At 47.4% G+C, this 12,519-nt stretch overlaps 1 protein-coding gene across 1 annotated transcript; it reads left to right on the top strand.

Annotated features, from left to right (window-relative positions):
- The first annotated feature begins 7,942 nt into the window (after positions 1 to 7,942).
- On the top strand, positions 7,943 to 12,064 carry ltap1 (lipid transport auxiliary protein 1). Its single transcript, XM_080540018.1, has 7 exons — positions 7,943 to 8,195; positions 9,140 to 9,241; positions 9,498 to 9,606; positions 9,807 to 9,860; positions 9,977 to 10,143; positions 10,419 to 10,477; positions 10,703 to 12,064. The coding sequence occupies exons 1-7, from the start codon at positions 8,133 to 8,135 to the stop codon at positions 10,908 to 10,910; spliced, it is 762 nt and encodes a 253-aa protein (XP_080396144.1). The 5' UTR covers positions 7,943 to 8,132; the 3' UTR covers positions 10,911 to 12,064.
- Positions 12,065 to 12,519: the final 455 nt, after the last annotated feature.

Here is a 12,519-nt window from a genome sequence, read left to right as displayed (position 1 = left end):
AGGCCTGAGTGAGAGACGGAGGGGGCGGAGGAGGCGTCAGAAGAGGTGGGTGTGGAGGAGGAGTCACTGTGGATCTTGCTGTGTGATACAGCTGTGTGCATTGATACCGGAGTGCTCTCTGGATCAATCTGATGTCTGTCTGCAACGGTAGCCGAGTCCTCAGGGCACGGGTACTTGGGATGAAAGGGAGAATTCTGGGGCGTGTTGGTCGGCGTCTTGTCGTCATCGCTAACAGGAGACGGCAGGTTAGACGATAGTCTGTAAGGTACACCAGACTTCCCCGGGGTGAGTGACACACCACTGGAGTCATTGTTGAAGTTCAACAGTTGGGTGGATGACGTATCCTTGGCATGGATGCCTCTCCTGCTACTGTCCTGGGTGGGGGTGACTGTGTGTGTGTTCTCTGGGTTAGGAGCTTTGGGGGAATCTGGCTCGTCCATCTGAAAGCCTCTCTCCAGCTTGGCTCTGCCGTTCAGAGGAGTCTCGAGTTTCTCCCTGAGTTCAGAAGACGTACCGACGCCGACAGCACCCCTCTCCCCACCGCTGCTTCTCTCCCCCTCTCCCCCCAGCCTGACCCCCCCCACCTCATCCACCGACACAGACCTCACCGGCCACCCTCTCTCTGCCCTCTTCTCCCCCTCTCCTCCTCCTCCTCCTCCTCCTCCTCCTCCTCCTCTCACCCCGCCCACAGCTTTATCTGACCGGCTCTTCCTCACCCGCTCCCCTCCTCCTCCTCCTCTCACCCCTTCCCCTTTGACACTCCCTCCCTCCCATCCTCCTCCTCCTCCTCCTCCTTTCACCCCCTCCCATCCTGTTCTCAGCCCCCCGCCTAGTGTTTTGTCTGAGCCACTCTTCTTCACCCCCCCCTCTCCACCACTGAGCCGTTCTGGGACAGAGAAAGCCCTCCTGGGCCTCAGGAGGAAGGAGACTGGCGCTGCCGGGCCCTGGGCTCTCTGAGTCAGAGCCTCAAACTGGTGGATCTTATTCCTCACGCCGGCTGCCGAGGGAACGACGAGTTTCCCAGGAAGAAGCGTCGTCTTCTTTTCACTACTCTGTAACGTGATCTTCTGTGTGTTCGACTCGAATACGTCTTCATTCAGGCTTCCTTCCCTTGACACATGACCCCTTACAGAGGTCGTAGCCCTAGCGGGGGCATCGGCGCCCGCGCTCCTGTTCATCTGATTGGTTAGTTGGAGTTTTGACCCTGTGTTGTATCCCCCTCCTTCAGGGATATTCTTCGATCGCTTTTCTTCAATCGCCTCCTTTTTCTCCTCTTTTTTTCCTCCTTCGACATCTGTCTGTTTCTCTTTCTCCGGTTCTCCGACCGTCTCCGTTTTCTGGGCAGAGCTTCCTATCTTCTCCTTCTCCTTGACACTACCCTCACTAATTCCATTCTTTCTCCCTCCACTGTGTGTCTCCTCCCTACTCCCCCTCTCCCGTTCTCTCTCCTCACTCTCTTCTGACGGTGGGGCGAGAGAGGGACCCCTGGTGGACGGTAATGACTCTACTGCTGAAGGGGGGTCTGCGACAGTGTGTGTGTCTGCATCCCTTGCAGATCTAATCTGAGCTGCCACAGTGAACTTACTGCGGGCTCTATCCAGGGATCTGATGTCCTGCTCCGGCACCCCTCTGCCCCGTATATCCTCACTCTCGCCTGGGTGCCTTCCATGGGCCTGTCCCTGTCTCTGTAACCCTGGAGCCCTGTCCCTGGTCCACACTGACAGTGGAGACACTGTGTGTGCGGTGGGTCTCTGATCACTGCTGAGTGTGTGTGTCGAGGGTGTGTGTGTAGTAGTAGTCTGACTGCTTTGGGGTGGTGTGTCAAGGCTCTTGTTTCTCTGCCCCATGGAGAAGCGTCTGGGGAAGGTTCCCCCCGTCTCCCCCTCATAGGACACCCGCCTCCACTGGTTGAGGGGGGAGGAGGCGGAGGACCCAGATGGAGAGTCCGTAGTGGACTTCCTACGATTGGCTTCCGCATTATTGCCCCCCTCCAAATCAGGCAGGAGCCAGTCTTCAACAGGAGCAGAGTTGTGTTTGGTTCTCTCTCCCCTTCCGTCCCCACTAGTGGCGTTATCAGGCCCGGCCGACCCGTACAGTCTCTCTATCCGGTCCCATATACTCTGACCCCTGGCTCCAGTCGAGCCGCTGGCGGGATCCCTGAGCCCAGACCCAGACCCAGACTGGGGCTTCAGTCTGTAAGGGAGGGACTGGCCTCCACTAGCCCTCTGTCCAGGGTACCAGCCTGACCCTGACCGCCCGATCAGAGCCCCCTCCACTGGGCTCCTCTCTCCACCCACCGCAGCCCCAGAGCCTGCTGAATTATAGACCTTCATCCTGGACAACACATTCTTTTCACCTCCCTCCACACTCCCTCTGTCTTTCTCTCCTGTCCCCCTCCTCTCTAAGCTCTCCGCCCGTTTAGGGGTGGTCCCTCGAAGGTTCCCTGAGAACCCCAGTACCCCAGTCAGAGACCCCTTCTCAGGGCTCGACGCCCCTGCTCTCCAGTCAACGCTCTTACTCCTGTTGGTCAGGTCCAGCCGCCTCTGTTCCCTCCTGCCCCTGGCCCCAGCCAGTTGCCTCACCTCGCTACAGTTTCCACTCCTGTCACTGTTACGCTCTGAATTCACCTCACTCACACCGCCGCCATTCTGGCTCAACTGTCCAGACGCCATTTTGGGTCCTGATGTACATTTCCCCTCCCTATTGGAATTGAGTGAGCAAGAGTGAGTTTCAGTCCTGCCGCCTTGATTGCTAGTGTCCATGTTGTCCTCTAGGACCTTATCTTTCTCTCTCTGGGTGGGGGGAGGACCCTGCGCCTCCTCCTCTCCGCACCTTCCTCTCCCTCTTACCTCCTCGGTGTTTGCTCCCTCTCTCTTCTCCTCCTCCTCCTCCTCCAACAGCCCTCCCCGTTTCCTCAGGTCCAGTTTGGAGAGGAGAGTATAGGAGGGAGAGTTAGCTGAACGGACGCTAAAGCGTAGCCCTGTACATTGCCCCTGGGCTCCAGGTGATGCAGCTCTGTTGGAATGTCTGTATGGTATGGCACACAGAAGGGGACTGTACTCACACACTGGAGGAGAGATAACAGATAAGTCCATTGTCTGAGGGTACACCACTTTTAAATAACGTGTTACGTTACGTCCAATAAATAGAGAGGAAATGTGAATTTGTTGTTTGGTCAGTTTCTGTGTCGATACAGTGTTAGGCTCCTTAGTTACTAGAGATCTTCACTTTCTGCCAAAAATAACTGAATAACGTTGTCATATTATTCCAAATTCAGTTTGTGGATGGAAAGTAATGGCCTATGATGATGCAATGCATTGGAGTAATCCTTTTGGAAGAATTCCACAACAGACACGTCAAATAATCAGTTCATTGGCAACACAGCCCCAGTTGGTTTAGTGAGACACAAAAAAAGGAGGTGTGTAAAAAAAAATAAAAAATTCTAAATCCACCGTGGCAGAAACGTCATCGTGGTCCAACTGCAATCCTCTCTTGTTTAGGTTTCCGGAGAGACGGCTGACCACAAACGTCCCAGGCAGTCTAGATCCACAGGCTTGACATTCCACGGATGCGCCTGATGTTTCTCTGCGCAGTTGACTGCCCCACCTCTCTATCTCCTTCTTGCTCCTCTCTGCTGTTGTGCTGTGGGTCCTCAGCAGTGGACGTCTTCAGCTGAGAACTGTCACACGTGTTCACACACGAGCCTCCGATCTCTGCGAACATAAACAAACACAATTATAAAGTTCCATCCCTGAAATGGAATGGCTCGGAATGTTGGGATTGGCCGTTGTGGACTGTGGTCACTCTGGAGAAACCGGCCAGATGGAATCACAGAGCAGAGAGAGAGAGAGAGAGAGACAAAAGCATATAGCAGCCAGACTACAGTCTACTGTCATCAAGGAGAGAGAGAGAGAGAGAGAGAGAGAGAGAGAGAGAGAGAGAGAGAGAGAGAGAGAGAGAGAGAGAGAGAGAGAAGACAAAGCTAACCTCATCAATGCACTTGCCTGCCTTCCAAACATTCCCCTCATACTGACTAAATTAGTGTTTCATTGAGATGCCACGCACAATTGAAACATAAAACAGTTGTTTACACAAGAAACATGCTTTAAGTCATGGTCACACTCAGCAAAACCTGATTCTAAACTGGAAAAACTCATCTGACAGCAATCCACTCAGGAAAACAATGTATTACACTGATACAACTTAATGTACCGTACCTCTCTGTCTGTCTGTCTGTCTCTCTGTTTGTCTGTCTCTCTCTCTCTCTCTCTCTCTCTCTCTCTCTCTCTCTCTCTCTCTCTCTCTCTCTCTCTCTCTCTCTCTCTCTCTCTCTCTCTCTGTCACCCACACCCACACCCACACCCACACACTTATATATAGAGAGAGCGATTCAAATGGCCTAACAAAGGGTTCAGTTAGATGTGATCAGATAATATTCTCACAAAGCGGAACACAGTGAAACTGATTTACATGCAGCTTGTACAGGCACTGCTTTAAGAGGGCATGATAGCGCATGATAACTACAGCTCTGCTGATCCACAGCTCCTGATATTACAACAACATGGTCATCAAACAGACTTTTATCCATACTGTATATACAATATGTGGCAAGTCTGGTGTTGTAACCACCACACTCCAACACACTGAGACATCTGAACATCTATGCTTAAAGGCAAACCATCTCTTATCTACTGATAGTAATACAAGAGCCTCTTCTCAGTATCAGTTCAAATTGTGTTGGCATTCAGGAAAGCAATATGGATTGACATAACCTCCACAGTCAAATTCATATATCAACAATATAACAATGGGTGTTGTTAGGACAAGCTAACCGTTAAATGTAGTGCACACTACTGCCAAGTCCAACCAACAACACTTAAGCCAAAAGCCCCACAGTCAGTTTACAAAGTCACAGCAGACTGTTGAGAGATAAATGAACTAAGATGAATACAAAAGTAGGCAATATAGAAAAGTAAATAAGAGAGTGTGTTAATTCTATGTGTATCCGTGGATGTGAGAGAGATCGTAGCTGTGCCTGTCCATGTGCAGGTGAGTGTGAGTGTCAGTTTACAGAAACACCTGCTATGCTAGGTCACAAAGCCTCCAACCTGTGTATCCGTTGGCAACATGGACCCATACAACAGATACACACACACACAGACACAGACACACACACTCACACACACACACACACACACACACACACACACACACACACACACACACACTCATAAACACACAGACACACGCACACATGCAGGCAAGCACGCACACACACACACACACACACACACGCTCACACACACACACACACACACACACACACACACACACACACACACACAGACACACACACACACACACACACACACAAACACCATACTGTACCTTCAGAGTATCTCAGGCAATAGGGCTGTCTGGTCCTAAGCCATCTTTTTGGGTTGAGTTAGGAGAGAGTACTGTGACCCCATCCTCTCCCTCCTGTTCTTTCTCTCTCTCTGCTCTCTGTCATCTTGGCATGATGCATCTATACAGTAACGCAAACCTGCCCCACTGGTTTATACTCTCTCTCAGTTCCCCCCCCCCCCCCCTCTCTCTCTCTCCTCCCCCTCCCATTGTTGCTGCCTCCTTCTTGTCACAGGACGGCATTCCTGAGTGGCTCAGTGTGTCAACCTCTGACCATAGGCCACATACACACACACACACACACACACACACAGACACAGACACACCACCACAACCAGACAGCCATATCAAAATCCACCTCTCTGTGTCCATTTATTATGACATCACCACATCACAGTCTGAGGGACAGGGGATAGGATTCAAATAATTGTGTGAAACCGAGAGAGCGAGAAAGAGAGAAAGAGACCATCAAGTCTCAGTCTACCTTAGGTAACCTCTATCCACAGGTAACACTGCTATACAAATAAAGACAACGAGAGAGAGAGAGAGAGAGAGAGAGAGAGAGAGAGAGAGAGAGATCTAACAGGCACAGAGAACAGAAGGGTCAGGTTACCTGTGAAATAGGGAATAATCACAAAAGGATGTATTGAGTAACAAAAGGGTGCGTTACTGCGTTAGGTCTAGATACTGGGTCTCATAGGCCACCGAATGCCCCCTTATTCATTCAAACTCAGTTACCATGGGATAGGTAAAAGAAATGAATATCCTTGTGCTGTAACAACACACACATCATGTCAGCCTATTTATGATGACAATAAAGAGGACCCTAACCCTAACCCTAAAGCACACACCAGTCAAAGTGCTGACTAACCCAAAACTTCATGAAAATAAAAGTCACACAATCTCATGGCTGTGACATGTGTTCACCACCAATGTTCCGGCGCAGAAGCCTTCCTCGGGGTGGCCTATTAATGAAGATATCATCAACAGTGTGGAACATCATGACACTCAAGGAAAGCAGACAAGGAGAGGAAGCTGGTGACAGCCTCTAAGTCTAAGACATAACCCCCCGGAAGAGTGTTCTCACCCAGTTCTCAGATCAGAGGAGGAAAACTAACTTACCCTAACTCTAACCCTAAGGACATAGGACCTTAAGAGGGGAACCTTTTTTCCAATGTTGAAACCCAACCTTGGCAGCAGAAAGACAAAGCTGTGGAGAAGAGATGGCAGAGAGAACGTTTGCTGTTAGAGCTGAGACTAAAGCTGTTAGAGAAGCTCACACACAGGCAAGATGAAGAAGCTGAATTGTTGATCTATAGCCACCAGAATGTGCACTGAGTGGGTAGCGGTACAACCAAGCCATTGAGACAGACAGACAGACAGAGAGACAGACAGACAGATAGACATGCAGATAGACACATGCATGCATTCAGAAAACAGCTTTGAGTACTTACTGTTATTGGTGTGATCTCTAGAGATGCAACCACGTGTACTGTACGTGTTGCTTATAGTTCTTGCAGCACTCTACTCTGTCTTCCGTTCAGGTAGAGGAAGTCGGATTGTGGTTTGTGTTCCAGCTTGCAGGGGAGCTGTGTGCATATCAGCTCATCTTAACGTCTCCGAGCTGTCATAGCCTAGCTCTGTTTTTTACCCATGCATATAGGGTTTTGGTTTTAAGAGACCCTGGGTAGTCAGGGGGCTTCTGCACTCTACCAAGAAACTTGGGGATGGTGCTGGTGAGTCATGGGCCCTGCTCAGATATTTTAGAAGTATATCCTTCATTCAAGGGTGGATTGTGGAAATGTATCGATGAATTACCTCAAGGAAAAGAAGTAAGAATGCATTGGAACTGGGTCCCAACTGGACAGAGCTGGTCTATGAGAGGGGTGGAGGAAAAGAGATCTAATGTTCATCTACAGATCCAGACCTTTCAGCCACCCACCCCTGTTCCCTTCCAAAAGAATAGCACTCTCTGTATCTTCTGTTCCAAATATGGTCATAAATCACATCCAATCCAACTCACACAGGCAGAGAACTGTGTTATAAGTGCTTGCTTTGTGGTAGCCTACTCATGCAGTATTCATATACGGTCCAGTCCTCATTTGAACTAGGGTACTGTAACATTGTTGAACATTCATGAGGCTCACAAAAAAGGGTATGAAATTGAACGTTTACAAACCACATGAGTGACTGATATGATTGGGACATCTTATCTAGGTCACAGATGTAATGGCAGAATTATCAGCAGCAGTAGAGATGCAGAAGAAACTCATTAGGAAGATTTGAATATAATATTGTTTTTCCTTAATTATAATTAAAAAAATATTAATATACAATATTATTATTCATTTCGTTTTTTACAGTTTCGTGGTCAAACTCGAGAGAGACTACCTCAAACCGGAAGAAGCAGGTGTTTTGCAGGATGTTGTGTAGCCCTTACAACAGATGGTGGATTATAATAACATTAAAACCACAGCAGGGGAGAGATCACGTGACTTACCCCGGAAACTCCAGATGTCAACAAACAATATGCGACTACGAACCGTCGTTCGGTTTCCAGCTTTTCATTACATTAGGATACAAATTCCCATGATGTTAACCAGGTGTTTTTGTTTTTTTGCTTAACAATAATGTAACTTAATTGCTACTAACATTTGGTGAAAGTAACCAGGAGAGCCTGCTGTCGGATTTAGTTTTCATATTGTAACGAGAGGGTTTCAACAATCATGAGGTCTGACTCTCCTCTCTCCAGCGTCAACGTTGTGCTCGTGATGGCCTACGGAAGTCTGGTAAGTTACAAGTCAATACATAAATACACAGTTCGTGACGTTAGAATTATACGGTTCTATCTCCATTTTTTAAATTTATTTTTACATAATCTGATCCATTAGGTGTTTATTAATGCCTGTGTAGTGTTATGTTTTTAAATGTTGACATTTTTGAGTTAGTAATTAATAAAATACAAAGGTTCCATCTCACAAAACATAATGGAATGTACAAACTTTGACGCTCAATATCTCTGAACTGCCCTAAACCTTATAATTCTAAACGGAGATAGAACCTTATCATTCTAAACGGAGATAGAACCTTATCATTCTAAACGGAGATAGAACCTTATCATTCTAAACGGAGATAGAACCTTATAATTCTAAACGGAGATAGAACCTTATCATTCTAAACGGAGATAGAACCTTATCATTCTAAACGGAGATAGAACCTTATCATTCTAAACGGAGATATAACCTTATCATTCTAAACGGAGATAGAACCTTATCATTCTAAACGGAGATAGAACCTTATCATTCTAAACGGAGATAGAACCTTATCATTCTAAACGGAGATAGAACCTTATCATTCTAAACGGAGATAGAACCTTATCATTCTAAACTCACGAGTTGACAAATAGTGGATAATTGAGGTTTAGCTTCCCTAACCAACCTCCCTAATGATGAGCTATTGTATTGGGTACCTTAACCTGCCTAAAGGTTAGTTATACAGCTGGCTAGCCCAGTCTGAATATCTGTTTGTTTCTGGTTTAGGCAAAATGACAAATAAAATAAAGTAGTAGTAGCTACTGCTGTCACACTCACAGGGAGTAAGGCACAAGTTCATAACTTGCATATGTTATGTGGTATTTCTTATGAGTGTTAGTAGTGTAAGACCCCCTAAAGCAACATCCTGTAATAAAAGGGAATTATTATTGTTGCTAATCCTTCTCTCTGTCTCTCCACAGGTGTTTGTGTTGCTGTTTATCTTTGTGAAAAGGCAGATAATGCGCTTCGCCATGAAGTCTCGCAGAGGACCACATGTACCCCTTGGCCACAATGCTCCAAAGGTAACACACACATACATACACACACACACACACACACACACACACACACACACACACACACATACACACATACTCAGACAGAAACACATACACACACACACTCTCTTTAGATGACAACTTGTTCACCTTGTACCATGAGTTACAGTATAGCTCTTTCCCCCTGTGTGTCTAAAGTTCCAGGTAAGGTATGCTTTGTGTATCCTTTGTTTGGGTGTCATCTCTTGTCTACTGTCTCTCTCTGTATCCTGATCTACAGGAGCTGAGGCAGGAGATTGAGTCCCGTCTCTCCAAGGTTCAGGAGATTCGCTTTGAACCACGGCTGCTCACTGAGGAGGATGATCGGTTACAGCAAAGAGGATTGAGTGGTAAGAGAGAACCCCCCCCCCCCCCCTACACACACACACACACACACACACACACACACACACACACACACACACACACACACACACACACACACACACACACACACACATTCTGCTCAATCCATGACCTGCAGTACTACAACTCTATGATTAGAATTCGCAGAACGTTTGTCAAAGTAAAGTCGGTGTCTCTCTTGCAGGCTGCTATGATTACCTCTACAGGATGAGGGCACTAGATGCCATTCGAGACTCTGGTAAGTCCTCTCTCCAAGCTATTCTCACCATGGTCTATCAGCGCCCCCTGCTGCACATGATGTGTACCAGCTCCATGATTAGCTGTTGTAAGTTCTCTCCTCTCCTCTCCTCTCAGATATTCCAGTCCGTGAGTTGGGAGGGACTCCCACCGCTGTGACGGGCAGGAGATTCCGGACCTGGCTTGTGGAACTCCGGAACTCCCATCCTCTGTTCCGTACCTGCGAAAGTTCCCTCATAGACACACTGCTGGAGGGCTACAACAACGCCCGCCACGGCACGGGGGTGTGTGTGTAGTGTGTGTGTGTGTGTGTGTGTGTGTGTGTGTAGTGTGTGTGTGTGTGTGTGTGTGTGTGTGTGTGTGTGTGTGTGTGTGTGTGTGTGTGTGTGCGCGTGTGTGCGTGTGTGTGTGTGTGTGTGTGTGTGTGTGTGTGAGAGTGAGAGAGTGAGAGAGTGACAGAGTGAGTGAGAGAGAATTGTAATGATATGGATAGGTGGGAACCGTTGGGGCCAGTTATATGATGTCCACCAGTGTGACTCCTGTCTCTCTCTCTCTGCAGGTGTTTGGAGAAGCAGAGTTTGTGAAATACCAGGAGGCGCTGACCGAACTGGCCTCGGTGTGAGTACCCCTCCTTTTCTCTCTCTACACTTTCTTCCTCTCCCTTGACCTATTCTTCCACTTTTTCCTACCACTGATAATGACCATGGAAGGTTAAAATGACACTTTACAGAGTTCGTCTCTCTCTCTCTCTCCCTCTCTCTCTCTCTCCCTCTCCCTCTCTCTCCCTCTCTCTCTCTCTCTCTCTCTCTCTCTCTCTCTCTCTCTCTCACCCCCCCCACACAGTGTGAAGACCCACTCCAGCTCCACCACTCTGGACCAACATCACCAATCAGCAGCCAAAGACCTGACCGGTACCCCAGACCCTCCCCTCTCCTCCCCCACCCAGGTCACCTACCTGCCAGCGGCAGGGCAACGGAACAAACGACCGAAACACTTCCTGGAACTCAAGAACTTCAAAGATAAATACAATACCTTGGAGAGCACGTTCTGAGAAACTACAACTCCCTGCAGCACACTGAGAAACGACACCTCTTGACAGATCCTCAGATGGATCTAACAATCCATATACCACTTGTTCGGACATTGTTTTAGCTTGAGGTAGCCTAGTTTTCAGCCGTGTGTTCTCAATACTATCTTCTGGGAGCAAACATAAGACCTCTGCTATCACGTTCCTTCTCTATTTTTCAAAGGAGGCTGGAATGGTTAGAACACGGGCAGGCTGAGGTGGAGAGGGAGAAGTGCCCAAGTGGCCCAACAGGGACGACAGTAGAGCAGCAGCGTAACATCCCATCATAGTCATTCTGTCTTTGCTTGCCTTAAATCCTTAAGTTACCTTTGAGAAAGCCTGCCTGCTATTCGGCATATCCACATCCAGTGCCCTGTATGAAAGTGTTTTATGACCACACCACACTGGTGTGGAAAAAGAGCCGATATCGTGACTGTGATTGTGTTGCTATGTTTCGACACATGATTACTGAGGTATACATATTATGTCGCTATGCAACAACAGAAGAGACAATCAGTATGTATGACACTTTATCCATACATACACAGTTTGTATGTATACTGTAGACTTGCTCATAGTGAGTTCAATACCATGCTAATGTTACTGTGCTGTACTAATGTTACACCTGCCCAGTATTACTGTTGGACATGTAATGTATGATCATGTTGTTTTGCCAGCTCTCGTGCCTCATGGTGTTACAAGGCGTATTGCAGTCTGATAACTGTTCCTTTTGTTGCAGTAAAATCACTTTTTTTTACACTTTGCACTGTGTTTGGAAACGTTACCATTCTCAGCCCAGTTTTACTGAAGCCATAGTGGATCTAATGAATACATACTTGATATGTCTTTATTTCTCTGATTGTTTTAAGGGAAAAATTATGAATTCTAATGAAAGTGCTATTTCGCCAGTGTATGTACGAATGAATGATTTTCTTTATGCTATTTAATTTAAGTGAACTTGTAGCCTGGGTGCCAGTCTGAACCGCTTCTGCCAATGTATGTATGCTTGCTAAAGCAGACACGGTGTATGAGCTGTGTCCTGTATGATCGGAGCTCTGTGTGGCCTCCTGGTAGAGCTGTAGACTGCCCTACCTGAATGTTACTCATGCTGAAATATCATCTGTGTAATGTGAGATACTGAACCATACCATTAAAGTGGCAACACTGGGGAAGAGAGATGTGTGTGACTCTTCAGTCATAATCAGAGACTGTGCTTAATTGCTTATGGATTCATTACATGGTGGAGACACATTTGAGATGTACAGAACCAGTCAGTGTACACGACCACATGGTAGGATAAACTGGCACTTGAAAAGCCTGAGTGAGATGTGTCACCAGTAGAGGGGGCCATGTTACCAACTATGCGGTGAATTACGCCTTAATGAAGGTGATATGGCGCTTTTCCATTGACCAGACCGGTACGGCTCAGCACGGCACGCATTTGAAAAGTCATGCGGCCCGGTACGGTACGGCACGGTAGTGGAAAAGCGCCAATAGTGAACCATACATTCATGCCTAAGTACTATTGAAGAGCTCCCCCAACTTCTCATGTTTAAATTTATTTTTACTGGAGCAGATGGATGTGCATAAATGT

The sequence above is a fragment of the Nansenia antarctica genome, assembly GCF_963989245.1.
Source record: "Nansenia antarctica genome assembly, chromosome: 10".
Taxonomy (NCBI): Eukaryota; Metazoa; Chordata; class Actinopteri; order Argentiniformes; family Microstomatidae; genus Nansenia; species Nansenia antarctica.
Note: the sequence above shows the minus strand (reverse complement) of the source record. Positions and strands in the feature narration are given on the sequence as shown.